The sequence below is a fragment of the Pongo abelii genome, chromosome 6 (genome assembly GCF_028885655.2).
Source record: "Pongo abelii isolate AG06213 chromosome 6, NHGRI_mPonAbe1-v2.0_pri, whole genome shotgun sequence".
NCBI classification, from domain to species: Eukaryota; Metazoa; Chordata; class Mammalia; order Primates; family Hominidae; genus Pongo; species Pongo abelii.
Window position 1 is genome coordinate 132,629,240 of NC_071991.2, and position 22,664 is coordinate 132,651,903.

Consider the following 22,664-nt stretch of genomic DNA (forward strand, 5'->3'; position numbering starts at 1 on the left):
CAGCCCCTGGTCCACCTGGAGAGGTTCTGCTGCAGAACTGTTGTGTTAGAGGCCAGCAGCACGGTCAGATGGGCTCAGAAGGCTCTGGACTGCTCCATTTCAGTTCAGACATGAGCTTCCCTGTGAGTGTGGTGGCACTCTGGAAAGGCTGCGGAGCCTGGTCTGGGGTCCCTTCTCAGGCTGGCTTGTGAGGGGGATTTGCACAGGTGAGCACAATGTGTGGCCTGCGACTTTGGTGGGCTGATTGCTTAAGGACAGGAATTTCAGTTCTGGGTCCCTGTTTCAGGCCTGCCAGGGAGCAACATGTAGCTGATAGGCTTCAGAGCTGATGGACACTGAAGCACAGGTCTTTCTGTGGCCCCTTTCCAGATCCTCTTTGAAATGACCACAGAGATATCAAGTAGAAGGACAACAGAAAATGTCCGGAAAACTAGGAGAGGGGCCAGAGTCCCAAGGGATTCAGTTCCAGGAAGTCAATTGAAGGAAGACAGAAAGGGCAGACACCAATCCTCTTGGAAGAGCTGTGTGTTGCAGGAAGGGAAGAGGAGAGGAGAGACCCTGGCGGAACCTGCCAGTACCTGCCACCTCAGGGTCAGAGAACTTCCTCTCCTCTCCTAGGCGTGACTGCCAGTGCAAAGGGGATGTCAGTTAAAGTAAAGCATGCCCAGTTCAATTTTTAATACAAAAACGTCCCATGCATGATTCAAAACATTCTTATACTAAAAATTATTCATTCTTTATCTGAAATTCAAAATGTAACTAGGCATCCCGTATTTGTATTTGCTAAATCTGGCAGTCATGTAAGTGTAAATCATGTTTCTGTAACATATTTAATATTCTCTAACACATTGGGGGAAGCAGGATGAAAAACTGTCTAAATAGCAAGATTCCAAATTGGAAATATATATTATAGACCTAGGGAAGTGACTGGAGAGAATTAGATCAATGTGTCAACAACGGATATCTGGGTGGGATTGTTTCTCAGTAATTCTTATTTTCTTGATCTGCTTCTATTTTCCAAAATTTCCACAATGAACATGTATGTCTGTTATAAAGCAGATAATGTTCAATTATGTGCCGGGTATGTCTGTTATAAAGTTGATAATGTTCAAATGTAACTAGATACTTCACATACATTATCTTACTTAATTCTTGGAATAGCCCTATGAGTAGACACTAATGTGATTCCTGTTTTATAGAGGAGGATTTGTGAGATGAAGTAACTTGTCCCAGGTCACACGGCTAGCAAGGGGCAGGCCTGGGAGTTGGCCTGCCTGCAGCCTAACCCAGAGCCTTCCTGACCCTCTGGATTCAGCTGTCCTGGCATGAGACTGCTAGACTGGGGACTCTGGGCTCCAATAATCTGTCCACCTTGGGAGGTTTTGATGAGATTTTTCTCAGTGGTAAACTGAGGCTCTGGTAATTGCATCTCACACCTGAGCTCCCACCTTCTTCAGCAAGAGGAATCACAATCCCCATTTCTTCCTGTCCCTCACAGCCACCTCCAGGGTTGGCAGTTTGTCCTAGGCACTCTAGAGTTTAGCATTCACCCCCTAGGAAGAAGAGCAAGCAGAGCCCCTGGGTGTGGGCCCCAGCTCTGACATGCATGCCCCCTGGGGTATGGTGTAAATAGAGAGCCTTTCCACTCATCTCTCCCCAGCAGCCCAGAGCAAGCGTGAAATTGTCAAGTTATTTCCCACTCATGAAGTGCTGTGCTTTCTTTCAGATCCTTTTTGAGGATGCCTTTGATGTGGCAAGCTTCTTGGACAAAAGTGAGGTTCCAAGTACATCTAGCTCCAGGTGAGGAAGAGGGTGTGAGATAGCACGTGCCCCTGTGTGGGTGGATGTGAGATTGTGTGTGTGCGGGTGTGTATGTGTGAGTTTGCATGTGTGAATGTGGTGAGTCAGAGAGAGAGAGAGACAGAGAGGTGTGTGTGTGTGTGTGTGTGTGTGCGTGCACACCCCTGCTGGGGTGTTCAGGGGCCTCTCCTCTGCAGTCCCTAGATGAGTGTTGTACTAGTCCATTCTCACACTGCTACAAAGAACTACCTGAGACTGGGTAATTTATAAAGAAAAGAGGTTTAAGTGACTCACAGTTCCACAGGCTGTAAAAGAGGCATGGCTGGGGAAACTTACAATCATGGTGGAAGGCAAAGGGGAAACCTGTATATCCTCACATGGCGACAGGAGAGAGAGTGAAGGGAGAAGTGCTACACACTTTTCAAACAACCAGATCTTGTGAGAACTGTGTCATGAGAACAGCAAGGGGGACATACACCTCCATGATTCAATCACATCCCCCCCCCACCAGGCCCCTCCTTCAACAAATGGGGATTATAATTCAACAGGAGATTTGGGTGGGGACACAGAGCCAAATCAGATCTGGTGCCTAATGCAGTGGGTATTCTTGGGGATCCACCTTTTTTCTGTGATTGGAAGTGAGCTGGTCCTAGGATTGTGTCATTGCCCTGGGGCTTGACATCTGTGGCATCTTCAGAGTAGAAAATTCTTCCATCCTGGCACAGGGCTGGGACATACCAGGTTATCAGCTATAGGTTGTGGAAACTCATCTGTTCACTTTGCACCCTATTCCCAGTGTGTGTTAGTCCTGCTAACCTCCCCTGAGGGCTGCTGTATCCCTGCCTTAAGTCCATTACATACTAAATGCCATAGGTCGGATGGCTTATAAACAACAGAAATGTATTTCTCACAGTTCTGGAGGTTGGGGAGTCTATGATCAAGGTGCCAGCAGAGTCAGAGCCTCGTTTTTTCACAGACGGCACCTTCTGGATAAAACTTCACATGGTCTAGGGGCAAGGAATCTCTCTGGAACTTGTTTCTTTTTTAAAAAAAAATTTTTTTTTCTAAGACAGAGTCTCACTCTGTCACCCAGGCTGGAGTGCAGTGGTTTGATCTTGGCTCACTGCAACCTCCACCTCCTGGGTTCAAGTGATTCTCCTGCCTCAGCCTGCTGAGTAGCTGGGATTACAGGTGCATGCCGCTATGCTCAGCTAATTTTTGTATTTTTAGCAGAGACAGGGTTTTGCCATGTTGGCCAGGCTGGTCTCGAACCCCTGACCTCAGATGATCCACCCACCTTGGCTCCCAAAGTGCTAGGATTACAGGCGTGAGCCACAGCACCTGGCTCTGGGGCCTGTTTTATAAGGGCACTAATCCCATCATGAGGGGCCCATCTTCATGCCCTAGTCTATGATCTCCCGGAGCCTCCCCCCACCTGCTAACACCATCACCTTGCGGGTTAGGCTTCAGCATATGAATTTTGGAAGAACACAAACCATCAGTCTGTAGCACCCAGGGCAGCTTGCGGGCAGGTTCTCCCAGCTGACCTGGAAGGAGAAGGCGGGGAGGGGGCTCTGGGGCACAGAGAATAAGGGCCAACATGCAAACAGGCACGGGCCCTGAGTTTAGGGGACTCTCTGAGTTCTGCAAAGGGGGGTTGCTGCTTTTCATGGTGCTGATGGGAACGGATATGGAAGGAGGGGAGAAAAGGATAGCTGACCCCATGAAGTGGGAAGACACAAAATAGGATGTGAAAAGATTTTAAAACAAGAAGCAGCTTGACTAACAATGTCCCAAAGGTGTGTTTTCTGAGAGAAATCCTTTAGGACTGAAATTCCCTTGCTGCTTTGCTTGAAAAACCTGTGGTCTTAGGGCCTGAAGGGACAGGTTCTTCAGATACCTGTGCTGCTGTCATGGCTAAAAAGAATCCTGGACATTTATTTTTCTGCTTTGGGGGTGAGAGGGACATATCCTTGTGATCCCAATGAATATCTCATTGTCCTCTCAAGGGGAGCCTGGCCTATGGGTGCCTGTGAGGCCTTGGAGCCACAGCTGTCCCTAGTAACCCAGCTGGCCTTTCAGCAGAGCTTCAGGGAAACCACACATCAGCATTTTCCCTCCATTCTCCCTGTTCCACCCAGGCCTAGATGGCCTTGGGGATAAGTGGGATTGTCAGAGGAGGGCTTTGTCCTCTGCAAATCGACCTTACAGAGTGACTCAAGCACTTCTCAGCTGTGAGTGGAGTTTCATTTTGCTGCAATTGCCTGGAAGAGACATTCCTGTTTCTATGCTGTGCTTGGGCTGCAAAGACAACCATCGAGAAGCTGCCAGCCTGTCCTTGCCAAGCAATATTCAGAACTCCCCGCCCTGCTGATGGAACGGAAAAACAACCTATTAAAAATGTTCCACTTTCCCTAGAACAGTCAGGGGTTGCTGCCAGAGGGTTCCTCAGCTGACTGCGGTGCCTCATCCCGGGAGGAAGTGAGGGCTGCCTACTGAACTCACAGTGAGTGAGTGCCAGCTGTCCTACAGACACACAGCCTCTGTGCTCTAAGTAGCCCTTTGAAGCAGGGTCCACATTGCAGGGCCTGGCTCTTAGCGGGCATTTCTAAATGTTGCATGAGCCCCTGCCACCTTTCCTAAAGGCTGAGCTAACTCATCATCTTCTGAGGCCCTGCAATAACAGTTGCTGTCAGCTTTTGAAGGATTTTAATGTCTGCTTCCAAACTGTGCTGCTTATGGTGACATAAGCTCGAGTCACACAGGGCATCTCCCCTTGTCCCAGCTAGGCAGGAGGAAAAGAGCCTGCACAACAGGCCTCCTTTCTGCACCAGGGCTTGAGTTCCACATTAGACCCACTGAGCAGTGGCAACTCAGCAAACTGAACTCAAGATGTGCGGCGTGCTCCAGAGCTGCCTCAGCAGCCACAGTGGAACCAGAACCATGGGGGCATTCTGCAGAAGATTGAGGGATAGAGGCACTCTTGTTCCCTTGTTCCAGCGGCCACAGCTCAGAACACTAAATTAGGGCGCAGGAGCCAGTCTCACCACAGTCTCGATTTTCCAGGGGATTCCAGACATGATATGTGAGCAGAGGTAACACAAACCTTTCAAAGAGAGGTCTGGGCTGTCTGAGAATTTACAAGTGCTTGGTTCACACTGTAACCCAAATCTTTCACGGGAGTGGGAAGCAGAGTTGAAAGATCAGGATCCTGAATATTTGTTGTCTCTTCTTCCTTTCTGTTGTCAGTTCAGTGCTTGCCAGCTGCAACCCAGAAAACCCAGAGGAGAAGTTTCAGCTCTATATGCAGATCATCGACTTTTTTAAAGGCCTTAGCTGTGCAAACACTCAAGTAAAGCAGGTAGGATGGAGTAGAGGGCCGTGGTACCTCTGCCCCCCTTGCTTAGATAGCAAAAAAGGCTCTTAAGGGCAGCCCTAACTAGAACTCACCCCAATCATACCATGAGGAGCCACTGGGCAGGGACACTCTTCATTCTCTCTGGCTTGCTCCATGGATGGTCGCCTTCAGCCTGACGCATCCTGTAGAATGAATGGAAGATAGCCAGGGAATCAGGAAAGACAGAGAGGTGTCCTCTAGGGCAGGGGTCCCCAACCCCTAGGCCACAGACCAGCACAAATCTATGGCCTGCTAGGAGCAGAGCTGCCCAGCAGAGGGTGAGCATGACTGCCTGACCTCAGCCTCCTGTCAGATCAGCAGTGGCATTAGATTCTCATAGGAGTGCAGACCCTATTATGAACTGCTCATGAAAGGGGTCTAGGTTGCTCTCTCCTTATGAGAATCTGATTAATGCCTGATGATCTGAGGTGGAAGAGTTTCATCCTGAAACCACCCTTGCCCCCCAGGTCTGTGGAAAAATTGTCTTCCGTGAAACTGGTCCCTGGTGCCATAAAGGTTGGGAACCACTGCTCTAAGGCAGACCTTGACTGGGAGCCCTTTGAAGCAGGAACCTGATCCCGGGGGCCTGACTCTCAGCAGGCATTCATAAAGTTGTGTGAACCCTTGACACCTTCCCAAAACGCTGGACTATTTCACCATCTTCTACAGTCTTCATCATCTTCAGTAATATTTGCTGTCAGCTTTTGAAGGATATTAATGTCTGCTTCCAAATTGTTCCACTTACAGTGATATGAGTAGTGGGACTCTTGGTTAGGAGGGCCATTCCTGGAAGCTTTTTGTCAGGGAAGGGGGGTTATACCTGAGCCACAAGGGGACAGGTCCTTTCAGATTCATAGCCATAGATTTTTCTTTACTAATTTAGCAATAATACAACTGTTTATTTAAAAGGTAAGTTACAATAATAGCAAATGTTTGTCTAAAAATAGTCAAGACACCTGTTCAGTAGGCTAAGGTATAACTTGCCCTTTTCCAACTAAGTCTTCATTTCCTTCTGCTGGGACCACAGCGAATCCTTACGTGGAGCCCTTCCTTGCAGTTTGCTCTCCCCTTCCCACCAATCCTTGGGTGACTGTCCCCTGGACCAGTTGTTCCCTCTTTCTCTCAGATACAGTTAAATTAGCCCACTTTATCAAGATTTTGAGAATAGACGAAAAGGACAATCTTTGCTTCCCCTCCTTCTCCACATATGGCAGAAAAGATAACAAGCAGGGATTCTAGTATCCATACAAGGCAAAGATATGGCCGGGCGCGGTGGCTCACGCCTGGAATCCCAGCACTTTGGGAGGTCGAGGTGGGCAGATCACTTGAGCCCAGGACTTCAAGACCAGTCTGGACAACATGTCAAAACCTCATCACTACAAAAAATACAAAAATTAGCTGGGTGTGGTGGTACATGCCTGTAGTCCCAGCTACTCAGGAGGCTGAGTTGGGAGGATCGTTTGAGCCTACAAGGTAGAGGTTACAATGAGCTGAGATCATGCCACTGTACTCCAGCCTGGGCAACAGAGTGAGACTCTCTCTAAACAACAACAACAACAACAGAACAAAGCAAAGATGCCAAACTTCAGCACTCCTAGATTCCCGATGCCTCAGTGTTGCAAGAGCGGGCCCCAGAAATCTGCATTTGGAATGAGCTGTCCAAGTGGCTCTGGGGCAGGAGGACTCAGGCTTTGATAGACTCTGGTGTAAACAGAAAAGTTGCATTCTCCTCCCAACCTCTGCCATTGTCTTCCCACTGAACAAGGGGCCCACATGATTTGCCTGGAGACTGTGGTCCCACCTCCCTGACACTCTTGATCCCTATTTCCCTGCCCCTATCAGGAAAGCATGGTGAACGGGAACTGCTTCTCCAGGGCAGGAAAGGCTCAGTTTGTGGAGGTCGTCCCCATTATCAGGATATCACCCTTGGGACCAGGTCCCACATTCATTAGATGGTTGACTGGGGTCAGGGATGCCACCTGGTTCCATGGGGATCAACCCTGATCTGCAGGGCTGACAAGTTACAGGGGTCATTTTCTGCTGGGATGGAGAGAGACAGAAGGAGCAAAACCTCAGGAACATATTTTTACAGAAAGAAGTCATGGAGAGTCCTGAGGTGTTGGCTGGGATCACTGTTTACAGTGTCCCTTTAGGGACTGAGAAACACTTGCTAAGCAAACAGTGCTACTGCTTTTTTTTTTTCACCCAAACTGGTGTGTAGTCACGGTGTGATCTTGGCTCACTGCAACCTCTGGCTCCTGGGTTCAAGCGATTCTCATGCCATGGCCTCCCGAGTAGCTGGGATTACAGGCGCACACCACCACGCCCAGCTAATTTTTTTGTATTTTTAGTAGAGACAAGTTTTCGCCATGTTGGCCAGGCTGGTCTCGAACACCTAATCTCAGGTGATCCTACTGCCTTGGCCTCCCAAAGTGCTGGGATTACAGGCATTGAGCCACCATGACCAGCCACGGTGCTGCTGCTTAAAAAAATATTGTCTCCTAATAGGTAACCCATATACATGGCATAAAATTTACAAGTTACCAAAAGACATAAAATGGACACTTTCTCTCTTCCTTGCTTCCTACCCCATACCCTCCCCCAGAGGCAACTACAGTGACCAGTTTCTTGTACACTCATCCAGAGATATTCTACAGATATTATATATTCTTTCAAACACAAATAGTAGCCTACGGTACACATTGCTTTGCACTTTGCCCTTTGTAAATAGTGTATCCCACAGAGAGCACGCTGTCTCATTATTTTTGTTGGAAACAAGCTGCATGGTGTTTCACTGGTGGGAGCACCGTGGTGCAGTGCACCGTCTTCTATTGATGAGCATTTGGATAAAGCCTTATGAGGTCCTCTGTCTCTCTTGTGGGACCCTGGAAATCCCCAGTATAAAAAAGAAGCCAGTTCTGCTGTGTCCTTTCTGGAGGTCATAGAGGGCTCAGTTGAGTGAAATGGAAATGGGACCTTCCCCCTTAGAGCTCTTGCTTCCTGGCCCAAGCTGGAGGTGAAAATGCAGCTGAAGAGATGTAGGATAGAGTCTGGGGGCTGGGCACACCAGAGATGCAGGAGCCTTCCTATCTGCCTGAGGCCCGAGACCCACAGATGAAAAGTGAACCTCTTCCACCCTGTGTCTTGCAGGAAGCATCCTTTCCCGTTGATGAAGAGATGATCATGTTGCAGTGCACAGAGACCTTTGACGATGAAGATCTGTAATGCAGAAGAGGAGCTGCGAGGGGAGGGACTGAATGAGGTGGGCAGTTCCCAAGGTTGAATGCTGGCAGCTAAGGTTGCACCTGCCTTGGCCTCCAGGACTCTTTGGAGTGGGTTGTTCCAGAAGCATTTTGATGATTTTAGTTTCTGATTATTATAAAGTATAAGAGAAGCATGGCCTTGTGTTGGTCTTTGGGGACTGTTTGGCACAAAGGGCTCGCCTGCTGCTATTGTGCTCCTATTAAGGGGGTAGAAAGTATAGCTGGGGCCCAGGCCATGGGCCTTTCAAGGAGGACAGGCAGGATCTGTCCTTGGAGGTGACATAATGCCAGGTGCTTTCAGCATGTCCTGGGCACAAGGCATTGCCCTGATGGGTTCTAGAGAGTTCCAGAGCCCACCTGTTCACCCTGCACACTCTGAGAGCCAGGGGCAGTGCTGACCTCAACCCTGTGCCGCAGGACGGCTGGGTGGAACCAGATTCATCTGCTGCTTCTAGTAATAAAGTCACCTGAACAGGAGCTACAGTGAGGTCCTGGGGTTCTGAGGGCTTTCTGGTGAGGCTTCTGGGCAAAGGGTGCATACGTGTACCTGGGCTTGGACACTGGGGGTGAGGGTGAATTTTATGTGTCAACCTGGCTAGTCTGTGATACCCAGGAATTTGGTCAAACATTATTTTAGATGTTTCTGTGAAGGTATTGTTAATGAAATTAACATTTAAGTCAGGAGACTTCCAGTAAAGCAGATGATCCTCAGAATGCTTCCTATAGGTTGAAGGCCGGAATCGAAAGAGACCGACCTCCCGGGAGAAGGAGGGAATCTTGCCAGCAGTCTGACTTTGGACTTGAACTGCAGCTCTTCCCAGCCTGCCAGCCCGCCTTGCAGATTTTAGCAACTACATGGGTCCCTTCCTTAAAATAAATATTTCACCTCTCTCTTTCTCCATATCTACATATATACACATCTTATTGGTTCTGTTTCTCTGGAGAACCCAGACTAATGCAGGGTATGCAGGGAGAAGGGGCTTGCATGGCTCTTTACAGTTTTCAAGGCATCATAGCAGCCCCTCCCCTCCACTGAGGCCCTCCCAAAGGCTTGGACTGTGTTATCTCCTAGTGAGAGCCTGAAACGCAGGCTGTCTTAGGACCCATACCCAGTCCTGTGTGATTCCAAAGCTGTCCTGAGATGCATGAGCCCACACTCGAGGACTTCCCCCGGGGTGTGCAGGGATAGGAGCTTCGCCAGCCCTTCACAGCTTACAAATCACCGCACCGAGTGGGCAGAGGGAGGCTCTCCAGGAGCTGGGCAGGAAGGGCCTTTGTGTTCAGGCGCAGCCTGAACTGCTGGAAAGACAGGAATGCAGGAGCTCAGGCTGGCCACTCCCAGTGGCTCACCAAGCCAGCTGTGTGGGAAAGAAGAAATGCAGCTTTACAGAGGGGCTTGCACATAGTAGGCCCTCAAGCAATGTATGCCAGTGTTAGCCGGCCCCTCTTTGTACCAAGCTCCACCCTGATCCTATTTAGTCCAAGGCTGCGACTTCATTCCTCGAGCCGTACCTGTCAGCAGCCCCTGGTCAGAGAGGACCTCAGCAGGATGTGGAGGTGTCCCTTCCCCCCACAACCTTGTGCTGGGTTGTGAGCCCAACAGCCCTCTGCTTCTCTCCTGTAGCCTTGGGTATTGGCATAGCCTGGGATGGAGTTATTGCATAAAACTACCTTCACGTCGTTCTTAATCTCCCTTCCTCCCCACCAAGGACTTGTATCAGGAAGGTATCTTCCTATATCTATCAGTCAGTACTGTAGCAGTCAGAGTTCTGCAGAAAAACAGCACCAATAGGATATAGAGACACCGAGATTTATTTTAAGAAATTGGTTTATCTCTTTGTGGGGACTGCATGTCTGAAATCTGTAGGGCTTCCAGGAGGCTGGAAACTCAGGCTGGAGTTGGCAGTGCAGTCTTGAAACAATGTCTCCTCCCAGAAACCTCAGTTCTGTTCTTACGGCCTTCAGCTAATTGATGGTGAGCCCCAATCACATCAGCAAGGACAATCTTCTTAATTTAAAGTGGACTGGTTTGTTAACCATATCTATAAAATGCCTTCACAACACCCCCCAAAGAAGTGCCTGATTAGATAACTAGATACTATAGCTTGGCCAGCTTGACACATGAAACCAACATCACGGGTACCCCTTGGGGATTTTTATGTTGTTGTTGTTATAACAGCTCCCTGTGGAGGTTGGGCCTCTGTTATTACTGCCATTTGACAGATGAAGAAACAATGATTTAACTGAAGCCCCAAACCATTTAATAGAAGAATCTCAGATCACCTCACCTCTAACTCTGTCTTTTTATCCCCAATAAGTTAATGAATGGGGAGCAATTTTGTTGTCTAAAGTCACAAAAAAGCTCTGCCACTAAAGAATTAGGATGTAGGAATGTGAAGCCAGCCCTTGGAGTTCCCTCTGTCGGCCACGTGCATCACCTCTAGGTGATGGCTGGGAGGGGGATCATGGGCGGTCAAGTGGAGGCAGGAAGAAGCAAGATTGGAGGTGAAGGAGGGAAGCTGTGAGGCCGTGGCTCTAGGCACTGCATTATCAGAACGGGAGATTCAGATTCTGATAGCGACCTTGGAATGTGCAGAAAAAGCTCCAACAGATAAATGCTTATTGAGCGCAGATGGTGTGTGGGTGGTGGCTGGGCTGAGCTGACATCTAGCTTGGGTAACTCAGTTCCACCTCATGCTAATTGAATCAAGCTAATTACCCCATGCCCATCTCGTCAATTACTTCTTACCCACCAGCTACTTCTCCAACCTTGATTCTGAACAAAACAAGCCTTTGTGCTTTTATGGAAATGTCAGAAATCTGTCCCTTCTTGCATATGCTTCTCACAAAGCTGCCTTGTCCCTGAAGCTCTGAAACCACGTGTTCCGATAAAAAAAAAAAAAAAAAAAAAGTACAGCAGAGGGAAGACCGGGAGGCTGTTCCAGGAAAGGGCCTGGCTCTCTTCTCCTGCTGTTCATCCTGCTTTGGCTGCCTGGGGACAGCACGATACGAAAATAAAGTACAGGAAAACTGAGCCTGGCTGCCTGGCAGCTGTTTGGTGAGAACATAGGGAACATTCTGAAGTCCTGGAGCTGTCAACCAAAGGAAAAGGAACAAAGGCAGAATCAGACAGGATGTGAAGGGCCTCTGTGGATAGAGAAGCAGTAGGGTAAGGAAAGAGGATGGGCCTGCTCTTGACTGGTGTGAGAGGCATCCAGGACTCCTGGAGCAGCTAAGCGCAGGTCCTCAGCTCCCAGCACATTTATTACAGCATGTTAGATGGGCGGGACCCTGTTACTTTAAGCCTACCATGGCACACACAAAAATCTTTTTTTAAGAAAAAAAAATCTTTTTAAGATAGCAGAAATAACAGCAGGTGTGTATGCTGACATGCATTACTGAGAGAAAGAGAAAACTTGATGCAAGACAAGAGAGTTGTCGCAGCGAAACCCTGGAGTAGGAATCAGGGAATGGGCTCTGGAGCACAAGGGGAGAAACCAGCTTCAGGGAGGAGCCAGGCAGCTCATTCACCCAATAGGAGGGAGAGCCAAGGGGACACCAAAGCTGGGAGTGGAGACGTGCAGGTGTTTGCACAGTTTCTCATCTGATTACTCCTTTACAGATTTCTCTGAAATAAGAAGCTGAGGCTGGGTATAGTGGCTCATGTCTGTAATCCTAGCACTCTGGGAAGCCAAGGCCGGAGGATTGCTCGAGCCCAGCAGTTCAAGACCAGCCTGGGCAACATGACGAGACTCTGTCTCCACAAAGTGTTTTTTAAAAAGTTAGCCGAGTGTGGTGGTACATGCTTATAGCCCCAGCTACATGGGAGGCTGAGGCAGGAGGATCCCTTGAGCCCAGAGGTCAAGGCTGCAGTGATCTGTAATCACACTACTACACTCCAGCCTGAGTGACAGTGAGACTCAGTCTCAAAAAAAAAAAAAAAAAAAAAAGAAGAAGAAGAAGAAGACAGAGGTGGAAAGAGTTTTAGAAGAGAGAGCAGTGTGCTTGGGAAAGGGTTCCTTCCTGCCAGGCAGCACTGAGGGCCACGTGAAGTTCAGGGTCTGAATCTAAAACCACTCAGTTCAACTGTATGTTTTCTCCAGAGATGTTCAACTGCACGAGCGCAGGTGCAGAGTGAAGAATTATTTCTCATCAGTGTTAAGGTTTTGCCAAGAGAGTGTAAAGAAGAGAGCAGACTAAGGGCATTGCAAATGCGAGAAGGTGGTTATTATGACTGACTGTGGCATTGAGGTTGCTCAAGGAGGGAAGAGGGGACCAGCGGAAGGTAGGAGGATGGTAGATTCAGATCCTGGCCAATTAAAGAGTTATTAGACTTGGGGGACTAGAAGTAGTGAGCTGGAAAAATAGGAGGTGGTGGTCAGACAACTGCTTGAAATTGAGGATTGCAGGCACAGCTACTGGGAATCCCAAAGGCTAGTCTGAGATGTGGCCACAGAATGAGTAACTGAGATGAGCAAAGTCACACAGGATTCTTTCGCTGCCACTTCACCAGCCAGAAACTTCTGTGACCAGTGGCGCCTCTGACCAAGTTTTGCTCACAACTGCTGGGCTGGCTCTGCCTACTCAGCCCAGCAGGCTGTCAGCTTGCACTACTGGCCCAGATCCCATTCCCACTGTGGGTGAGCCAGGTGCGGAGTAGTGGGAGGTGTGTGAGCGAGCACGGGGTCCAGCCACACCACAGAGCCAGGTGCACCAGCTGCTGCAGAGGGGTAGGCAGCTCCAGGGTCAGAACCATGTGAGGCTGTGGCTGGACCAGGTATGCCTCAAGTGGCTTCCACCTTGGGCACTGGCATCCCAATGAGGGGAACGCCATGGTGCCTGAAAACTCAAAGACACCAGCAACTGTGGAGCTGCAAGAGGGTGTTACAGCATGTCACAACTCTGGCTTGGGGAGCCCCGAGGTATGGGTCCCCAGAAGGGTCACAGCTCTTCTCTTGTAGTCTGGCAAATAAGAGCGTGTCACTGCCCACAGCTTGGCAGGCTGGCCAGGAATGTGTTTCAGCTTGTTCATGTTAGCGTTCATTCAGTCCCAATGCCCCACTCTAGCCCATGGCTCCTGGGCTGCTGGTCTGGCCACACCAACACTTCCTGTCATGTGGGGCAGCCATCCGGTGCCAGTGGAGGGTGGGATGGATACAGTGCTACAGCTCCTTTCACCCCGGTCCTTTGGTGGGCTCTGGGTTCTTGTTCTGCATTCAAGAAAAATAAGGTTATGTGGACAACCAGAGAGTGAGCAAGGCAGAGAAGAGTTTTATTGAATGACAGCACAGCTCTTGACAGGAGACAGGACCAAAAGTGGGTAGACCCTACCCAAAGGCAGGTAGCCCCAATGTGTGGCTGAGTCTGGGGTTTTTATGGGCTCAGAATGGGGGAATGTGTGCTGATTGGTGTATGGGCGGGCCTGGAAAAAGCACCATTGGATTGGCTAAAAGGTAACGAGGCGCTAGGCATGGTGGCTTGTGCCTGTAATCCCAGCACTTTGGGAGGCCAAGGCAGGCGGATCACCTGAGGTCAGGAGTTTGAGACCAGCCTGCTCAACATAGTGACATAGCTGTCTCTACTAAAAATACAAAAATTAGCCGGGTGTGGTGGCACGCACCTATAGTCCCAGCTGCTTGGAACGCTGAGGGGAGAATTGCTTGAATCCAGGAGGCAGAGGTTGCAGTGAGCCGAGATCACACCACTGTGCTCCAGACTGGACTACAGAGCAAGATTCTGTCTCAAGAAAAAAAAAAAGAAAAAGTAACAAGGAAGTTCTCACTCCAGGTTGTGGACTCTACCTGGAACTGGCAGCCCAGTTTTCAGGCTTAAACAAGGAAGTTCTCACTCTGGCTCATAGACTCTACCTGGAACTGGAGGCCTGGTTTTCAGGCTTTAAGCTGTCTTTGGTTTGAAGGTCGGGCTTCACCAGGGACCTGCCCCTGTCTGTCTAGGAATTTGTTTGCCTCCTGCCGCTATCAAAAAGGCCAGATCATGGAGCTCAAGGAACTAGAGGCCAAGGTGTGGGAAGGATGAGCTCTGTGGATATGAAGTCTCCAACTATGAAGACAGGAATTTTGGAGACAGGAACAGTGACCAACACACTAACATCCTCAGAGAAGGAGGGTTGGTCTGTAGATGCCAACAACAAAAAGGTACATAGGTAGAAAATCCAATGGTGTGAGGTTCAAAGCAAAAGCACAGTAGAGATGTCCTGTAGGATCTGGAATTAAAGTTCTTCCCCATTCCTCACTATCCTGAAGTAAAGTACTAGTTTTGTTAGTCAGCTTCCAGTAGAGTTTTGCAAAGATTACATTTCACATAAGTATGTTATCTAACTATATAACAAAAAGAAAAATGTGTAGAGGAATGGCTTATCACAGATTACATAAAAATAATTGTCAATTTTTGCATGGGCTAAGACTGCAAAATGTCTCCTAAGAACAAATTGGATACATTATGTAATCAACATAAAATAGGAAAGAAAAACTGCTTCAAAAGAGCAGAATTTGTTTAGAAACTTCACTAGCAAGCGGTGAAAAAAAATACATGACTTTTCATCAACTAAGAGTATATATAAGGAAGATATCTTTCATAAAAGCAAGAATACTGTGGACTCTGGGCAGTGTGTTTAAAAATGTGAAGTTAAAATTTAAAAAAAAAATTTTTTTTGAAGGCTGGGCATGGTGGCTCATGCCTATAATCCTAACACTTTAGGAGGGGAAGGAGCGTAGCTTGATCCCAGGAGTTGGAGACCAGCCTAGACAACATAGCAAGACCCCATCTCTCTATTCAAAAAAATAGTAAATGAATAAAAGTGTGAAAGTGACCATGTAACCAGGCTTTGATCTCTGTGCCCATCAGTTTCCCAAAGTGTAGAAAATCTTCAGGCTTGTTTTCTTAAGGAAGAGCTGCCATACTATAAAGGAAATGCTATGATCTGAATATTTGTGTCCACCCAAAATTTGTATGTTAAAATCATAACTGTGATGGTATTAGGAGGTGGGGGTCTTTGAGAGGTGATTAGGTCATGGGCAGAGCCCACATGAATGGAATTAGTGCCCTTACAATCAAGGCCCCAGAGCAATCCTCCTCCCTCTCACCTTGTGAGGTCACAATGAGAAGGTGGCAATCTGTGAGGAAGTAGACTCTCACCAGATCTCTCAGTGCCTTCCTCAGTCTTGGACTTCACAGCCTCCAGACATAAGAAATAAATTTCTGGTAAGCCACTCAGTTTTTAGTGTATTTTGTTATAGCAGCCCAAACAGACTAAGACTGTAACCAATACAGTAGTTCCCCCTTATCCTTGGGGACTGCATTCCAAGACCCCCAGCAGATGCCTGAAATCAAGGATAGTACCAAACCCCTATATAAACTATGTTTTTTCCTATACATACATACCTATGACAAAGTTTATGAATTAGGCATCCCTAATAACAAAATACCTAACAATAAAATGCAACAATTATAACAATATCATAATATTTTCAAGTAAGGGTTACCTGAGGACAAGCACTGCAATGCCTCGACAGTCAATCTGATCACCAAGACAGCTACTAAGGGGGCGGGTATCCTCCACAGCGTGGAGATGCTAGACCAAGGAATGATTCGAGTCTTGGGTGGGAAAGAACGGGATGGTGAGAGATTTCATCAGGCTACTCAATTTAAAACTTACGTATTATTTATTTCTGGCATTTTCTATTTAATATTTTTGGACCTCAGTTGACTGTAGGTAACTTAAACCAGGGAAAGAGAAACCAAGGATAAGGTGAGGCTACTGTATAGGATTTTTTATTTTTATTTTTATTTTTGAGGTAAGGTCTTGCTCTGTCACCCAGGCTGGAGTGCAGTGGTGTGACCATGGCTCACTGCAGCCTTGACCTCCCGGGCTCAAGTGATGCTCCCACCTCAGTGTCCCGAGTAGCTGGGATTACAAGTACACACCATTACGCCCGGCTAATTTTTGTATTCTTTGTAGAGATGAGGTATTGCTAGGTTGGCAGGACTGCTCTCCAACTCCTGAGCTCAAGCAATCCTCCTGCCACGGCCTCCCAAAGTGCTGGGATTACAGGCGTGAGCCACAGCGCCTGGCCCTGTATAAGATTTTTAATTAAGGACTGTAGTAGGCTGAATAATGGCCCCCAGAGATATTTATGTCCTAAATACCAAAACCTGTGAATGTCACCTTCCTTCTAGGGCAAAGGGACTTTTGCAGATATATTAATAACTACATTAAGGATCTTGAGATGGGGCGATTATCCTAAATTAACTGGGTGGGTTCTAAATGTAATTAAAGTGTCCTTATAAAAGGGAGGCACACAGGTCAAAGGAAACAGAAGATGGGACAAGGGAAGCAGAGGTGGGAGTATTGTGCTTTTAAGATGGGGAAGGGGCCACAAGCCAAGAAATGTGGGCCCCTTCTAGACTCTAGACACTGGAAAAGTCTGGGAAATGGATTGTCCCCTACAACCTCCAGGAGGAAGCAGCCCTGCCCACACCTTGGTGTCCCTGTAAGACTCACTTTAGACCTCTGAGCTGCATTTCTTCCAGGAATGCATACATTTGTATTCTTTCAAGACATGCAGTTTGTGGTCATTTGTTACAGCAGCCATAGGAAATGATGACAGGGACAGGAAAGATAAAGTCTTCAAGCCCAGCACTTACAAAACTTCTTTGCATAGAATACTCTGACCTAACTTTGTCCTCCCTGGGATGTTTCTGGTAGAGCCAATGGAAGGCTGTGTTTTTGTTTTGCCTTTGCAATGACAGTGGAAGGTTAGGAGGGCATCATCCTCAGCTGCAGCAGGAGAGGAAGAGGTCAGCAAGAAAGGAGAAGCAGCAAAGGGAGGTGGAGAGAGACAGGGAGGAGAGAAGCCTAGGTTCTCATCCTTCAGGCCCTAGTTCTTCTAGCTCTCCCAGTTTCCTTCCTTCCCAGCTGCAAGAACCAATAAATCCCACCCACTTCCCATTTTTTTAGTTAAACTTTTCTCATTTTCAGCCAAAAGGACCCTGACTAATTACGCAGAGATCTCTTGTGTGGCTCAGCAGAGAATTTAGAGGCTGTGACCATCTTCCGATGGCTGTGCTGGGGCAGAGCTGGGGGTGCCGCAGGCACAGCACTCTACAAGAGCCTGCCAGGTCACAGGGATGCCAGGCTTCAAGGACCTGCAAGATCCTCCCTTCCCTTTAGGATTCATCTGCGAATCAAAGTTTTTAAAGGTATTTTCAGCCTGGATCATCTTTGGGGATATTATCTGTCATGCTCCTGTTTCCTTTTATTTACTTCTCACTCAACTTCCAAGCATGCAGGCACGACTACTCCTATAATATTCCAGGATTTAGGACTCACTGGGCAAATTCACTCACTGGGCATCATTCAGGATTGTTCTTAGAAGTATTATTATCACTCTGCTCCATCACATTCTAGAATTCAGCTGTATCACACTCCTTCCCCTACTTCACTTCCCCACCCCCTTAAAGACTGAAATTCCTCATGCTCAGTGACACTCCTCCTTCCTCCTGGGTCCACTGTCTCCGGAGGGACAGCGACTAGAATTGTTCCAGGAGACAAGAAATGTCTGCCCTTCTCACTGAGGTGCCTGACAGTCAGTGGTGGGGACATCAGGGCATTGGTCCAATGCACCCCAGGACTGGTCTTCAGGGTTGGCCACTCTGAGCCCATCACCCAACACAGAGGGTCGGAATAAACATCCCTGCATGTGTGTGCTTGAAACTGCACACGCCGAAGTCATCTCCCTCTTCCCTGTCAATTCCTCCCCATTGGCTCCTGTTACCACCACCCTGCAGAACTGAAGGGAATCTGGCGTCACGTGGATCTCACTGTGCGTTCCCAACTCTGGCTCACAGTCTCAGGACGCCTCCCTTAAGAAATCCCACCGATTTACTTTCCCACCTGGAGAAATGCTCCCATAGCATATCCCAAAGCCAGGTCGTAAGCCCCTCCTCCCCACCTGGTGACCCCTCCCATTTCCAAGGCCACTCGGCATGAAAGGCTATTTGAAGGTTTTATTGAAGGAGCTCTGGGAGGGAAAGGAAGAAGTCTGAGACCACGGTGAGAGCATCTGTGCCCTTCCCAGCCCTGCCTCCCCATACACACCCATCTCCATGGGGTCCGCACTCCTGATGTGTTCCCTCCCTGAGAGCCAGGATGCGTAGCTTTTAGATCTGCTTAGTTACAGACGTTGCACTTGGTGGGCCCCCACTGCTAACACACAAGAATATACACACTTTCCCCTCTCCGAGCACACACACCCTTCCCGCCCATTCTGATGGGAGACGGAAAATCACCAAGCCTTGGAAAGTAGGTTACAGGGACTGACTCCCCCACCCAATGCCAAGCAGCAATGGGTGAATGGCCGGTATGAAGGGCAGAGGAGACCCTGCTAGAAGGGGCTCCTAGAACAATCGCAGATGTTCCCCCTTCCCCCATCCCCACAGCAACATGTCTCCTCCTCTTTCTCCCCGAGGAGAGGGTTTGGCCAAGCCAGGAGAGAGCTCTTGGTGGGAGAGGAGGTGTTGAAGGAGGGCATGGATATTTTTTCTTGCTAGTAGGACCCAGAGTCCATTAAAAATTAGTCAGGGAGCCCAGGAGCAGTGAGCTGTGGTCATATCACTGTACCCCAACCTGGGTGACTGAGTGAGACCCTGTCTCAAAAAAAAAAAAAAAAAGAAATCCAGATTGAGTCCCCTACAGAAATAATGGAAGATTCTGGAGAAGCCCAAAGCAATGGTGAGCTCAACTTCCCAGCAGCCTGCAGTCTACTCTGGTAGACAAGTAGTCTAGGGTCTGAGCAGGCTACGTCCAGTCCTGCCACACCTGGACTTAGCCTCCTTGGCCCGCTACCCCCTTGCCTACCTGGAAGGGCTCTTCAGTGCCCACCCCATGACTCCTGAAGGGGAGGCTGAAGAGCAGTGGGAAGGCAGGGCCAAGGGACATGTGTGGACAGAGCAAGGGACAGCAGTGTGTGGTGACACCACAGAGGACTGCTGGCTATGCGTTCAGCTTTCCTCCTGCTTGGGTAGACAACACTGGGCCACAGTTCCCTGAGCTGGATGAGGCTGGAGTGGCAGGGATGTAGAGGAGGGGCAGAAGGAGTGGGGGTACCCCTTACTGCTCCCGAACACCAGCCTGGTTGAGCGGGCCCAGAGCGGGAGGGGATGGAGAGGCCAGCAGGACCCTCTGCCTCTTTAGAGAAGAAGAGAGCCAGTCCTGTCACCTTAGAGCCAGCGGCCCCATGTTTACCCCTGCCCTACCCTGCCCTACCTCAGGGGCGAGGTGAGTCATACCAGGGATGGTGTCATCTAGAAGAAAACTCAGAAATCCACCGACAAACATGCCCATGGTCAGCAGCATCTGAACAACCTGGTCCAGCTGGAGAACCCCTGGAGTGGAGACAAAAGCGACACATCCGTGGGGACCAGGGGCCGCGCTGGCTCTGCCCCTGGAGCAGAGACAGTCCAGAGGGCAGGGAACAGTCACCTGTCTGGAGCATCTCGGGGTTCTTGCTCACCCGGTTGGGAATGGTGAGCCCACAGTAGATGGAGAAGCCAAAGGCGAAGAGGCTCCTGGACGAGTTCATGTCCACATACTGCGGGAGATAGGACCTAGAGGCAGGCAGGGCCATCAGCACCTTCACTGCCGGTTTGCAGAAGTCTGGATGCTTCTGGCTGTTTCTTTGCTCCATTTAGGGGCCAGTGTGGTTTCTGAGACCCAGGACTTCCTTCTCCTCCTCCCCTGCCCCAGCCCTATCCACCTCAGTCCCATCCATCTTAGTCCCACCAGCTACTCTCAGGAGAGGCACTGCTGCTGTCTTCCCAAGAGCACCTCGCTCGCCTCACCTGCAGATTGGAGATCCCCACAGCAGTGATGACCCCAAACATCACCAGGGACATGCCTCCAATCACAGGGGTAGGGATGGTGGCAAACGCAGCCCCGATCTTCCCAAATGCGCCCATCAGGAGCAGCACGCAGCCTGCGGTGACAATCACTGTCCTGCTCCCCACCTGCAGCAGCCAGGGCCGGGGAGTGATGAGCACCAGTCAGGCCAGGTGCCCCCTGAGGCCTCTGCCCACTGCAGGAGCAGCACCACCTCATCCCACACCACTCCCTCTGCTCCCAAATGGGGTTTGGGAAAGGATGAAGGTGTGAGCTGGGCACCCGGCCTGTGCCCTCACCTCATCACTTCTGTCTGCTCTCATGTCTTCAAGTCCTGGCTCTGATTCCTCCCCCCTAGGAAGCCTGGACAGCAAGGCGAGGGATTGCTCACCAAGGAAGAGTGGCCCAGCACTTCAGAATGGAGGTTTGAAAGCCGATCCCAGCTCCACCTCTAACTAGCTCTGTGACTTTGGGCACGTTACCTAATCTCTCTGAATGTCAGCCTCCACGTGAGCCATGGGGATTAATAACACCCACTTCACAAGGCTAAGTCATGTCATGTAGGTGAAGTGCTTACAATAGTAAGCACTGAGCATAGTCGGTGCTCAATAAAGGGCAGAGGTTTTTTGCAAGGGATAGAGGTGTAAAGTTCTCTTGTATGATGCTACATCTCTGCGGGTGGTTCATGCTGTTAATCCACTCAGATCATGTGTTTCTATTTCCCCACCAGATCTATTCCCCAAAGACAGGAATCTTGCTCATTTTACCTCCTATAGCCGCACCTTGACCACAACACTCCTGTGGCCACACGCACCTGATACGCACACGTTTAATATATCATAGAGGGCCAGAGCAGGACGGAAACCTGGAGGGTGCCTTGTTCAAACCTCTCATTTTACAGAAGAGAAAATTAAGGCCCAAAGAGAGGGAGCAAGGGGCCCAAGGCCACAGGGTAGTCACGCTTGCATAACACCAGGTCTCCTGTGTCCAGCCTGGCAATTAGTACCCTGAGGTTTGTTTTTATTTTTTTTCTTGTCTTTTCTTTTCCAGAGATAGAGTCTTGATCTGTCACCCAGGCTGGAGTACAGTGGTGCCATCTTGGCTCACTGCAACCTCCACCACCCAGGTTCAAGGGATACTCATGCCTTAGCCTCCCGAGTACCTGGGATTACAGTCATGTGCCACCATGCCTGGCTAATTTTTGTATTTTTAGTACAGATAGGGTTTCACCATGTTGGCCAGGCTGGTCTCAAACTCCTGGTCTCATGTGATCAGCCCACCTCAGCCTCCCAAAGTGCTGCAATTACAGGCATGAGCCACTGCACCCGGCCCCTCCAGGTTTTGTAAACAGCATTATGAGTTCACGGACAGGGTGCCTGATTTACACCATATCTATTCCATATCCATGTTGTCTGTGACTTTGTCAGTGGAGCTACTATTATCTTCGGAAGAGACAGATACCAAACAGCCAGGCTAATAAAGAAGGAAGACAATTTCTGATAGTAATCGGTCTTCCATAATGAAGTCACAGGGCAGGGGGTGGCTGGGATGGGAGGCTCTTTGGAGGGCAATCAGAAAAGGCCTCCCCAGGAGGTGAGAGTTTGGCTGAGACCCAAAGGAAGAGAAGGAGTCACGGACATGAAGATTTGGTAGAAGAGAATTCTAGAGAGGAAACAGCAAATGCAGACTCTGTGGTGGGAGGAGCTTGGGTGGTTTGAGAGCAAAAGGAAAATCATTGTGCCTGGGGCCCAGTGACACAGGGAGAGGGGGAGGAGATGGGATGTCCCGCAGGGCCTTGGGGGCTATGGAAAGGAGTCAGAATAAAATCCAAAGGGAAGGCATAAGCAAAACATGGCATATTCCTACCATGGAATATTATTCAGCCTAGAAAAAGGAAGGAAATTCTAGTACACATTACAGCATGGATGAACCTTGAAGACATTATGCTAAGTGAAATGAGCCAGTCACAAAATATGAGGTACCCTGAGTAGTCAAATTCACCAAAAGGAGAATGGTGGTTGCTAGAAGCCAGAGGAGGGAGAAATGGGAAGTTGTTGTTTAATGGGGACAGAGTTCTAATTTTTCAAGATGAAAAGAGTTTACAGGATATATGGTGATGATGGTTGCATAACAATATACATGTACTTAACACTTCCCAACTATACACTCAGACATGGTTAAGATGGTAAATTTTATGTTATGTGTATTAAAAATAAAAAATCCAAAGATGAGAGAAACCTTGGTAGAGGGGTTTTAAGCAAGTTAGTGACATAATGAGATTTGCATTTCTAAAGCTCCCTCTGTAAAA

The 22,664-nt window shown here is 48.9% G+C and overlaps 1 protein-coding gene and 1 long non-coding RNA gene across 3 annotated transcripts in view; one reads left to right on the top strand and one right to left on the bottom strand.

Annotated features, from left to right (window-relative positions):
• STRA8 (stimulated by retinoic acid 8) overlaps positions 1-8,596 on the top strand; it is a 26,776-nt gene extending 18,180 nt beyond the window's left edge. The window contains exons 7-9 of one of the 2 annotated variants that reach the window (XM_002818472.2): positions 1,727-1,800; positions 5,050-5,161; positions 8,348-8,593. In XM_002818472.2, the coding sequence (XP_002818518.2) occupies positions 1,727-1,800; positions 5,050-5,161; positions 8,348-8,422 (261 nt within the window). In that variant the 3' untranslated portion in view covers positions 8,423-8,593. Of the gene's footprint in view, positions 1-1,726; positions 1,801-5,049; positions 5,162-8,347 lie in introns of both variants that reach the window. The other variant, XM_054559867.1, reaches the window with a different exon arrangement.
• On the bottom strand, positions 4,634-20,985 carry LOC129060491 (uncharacterized). The gene is made up of 6 exons (XR_008527267.2): positions 19,337-20,985; positions 15,564-15,655; positions 14,081-14,196; positions 9,570-13,670; positions 5,251-5,340; positions 4,634-5,064 (listed from the first exon to the last, which is right to left on the bottom strand). It is a non-coding gene; the product is annotated as an uncharacterized LOC129060491 (long non-coding RNA).
• Between the last annotated feature and the right edge of the window lie 1,679 nt (positions 20,986-22,664).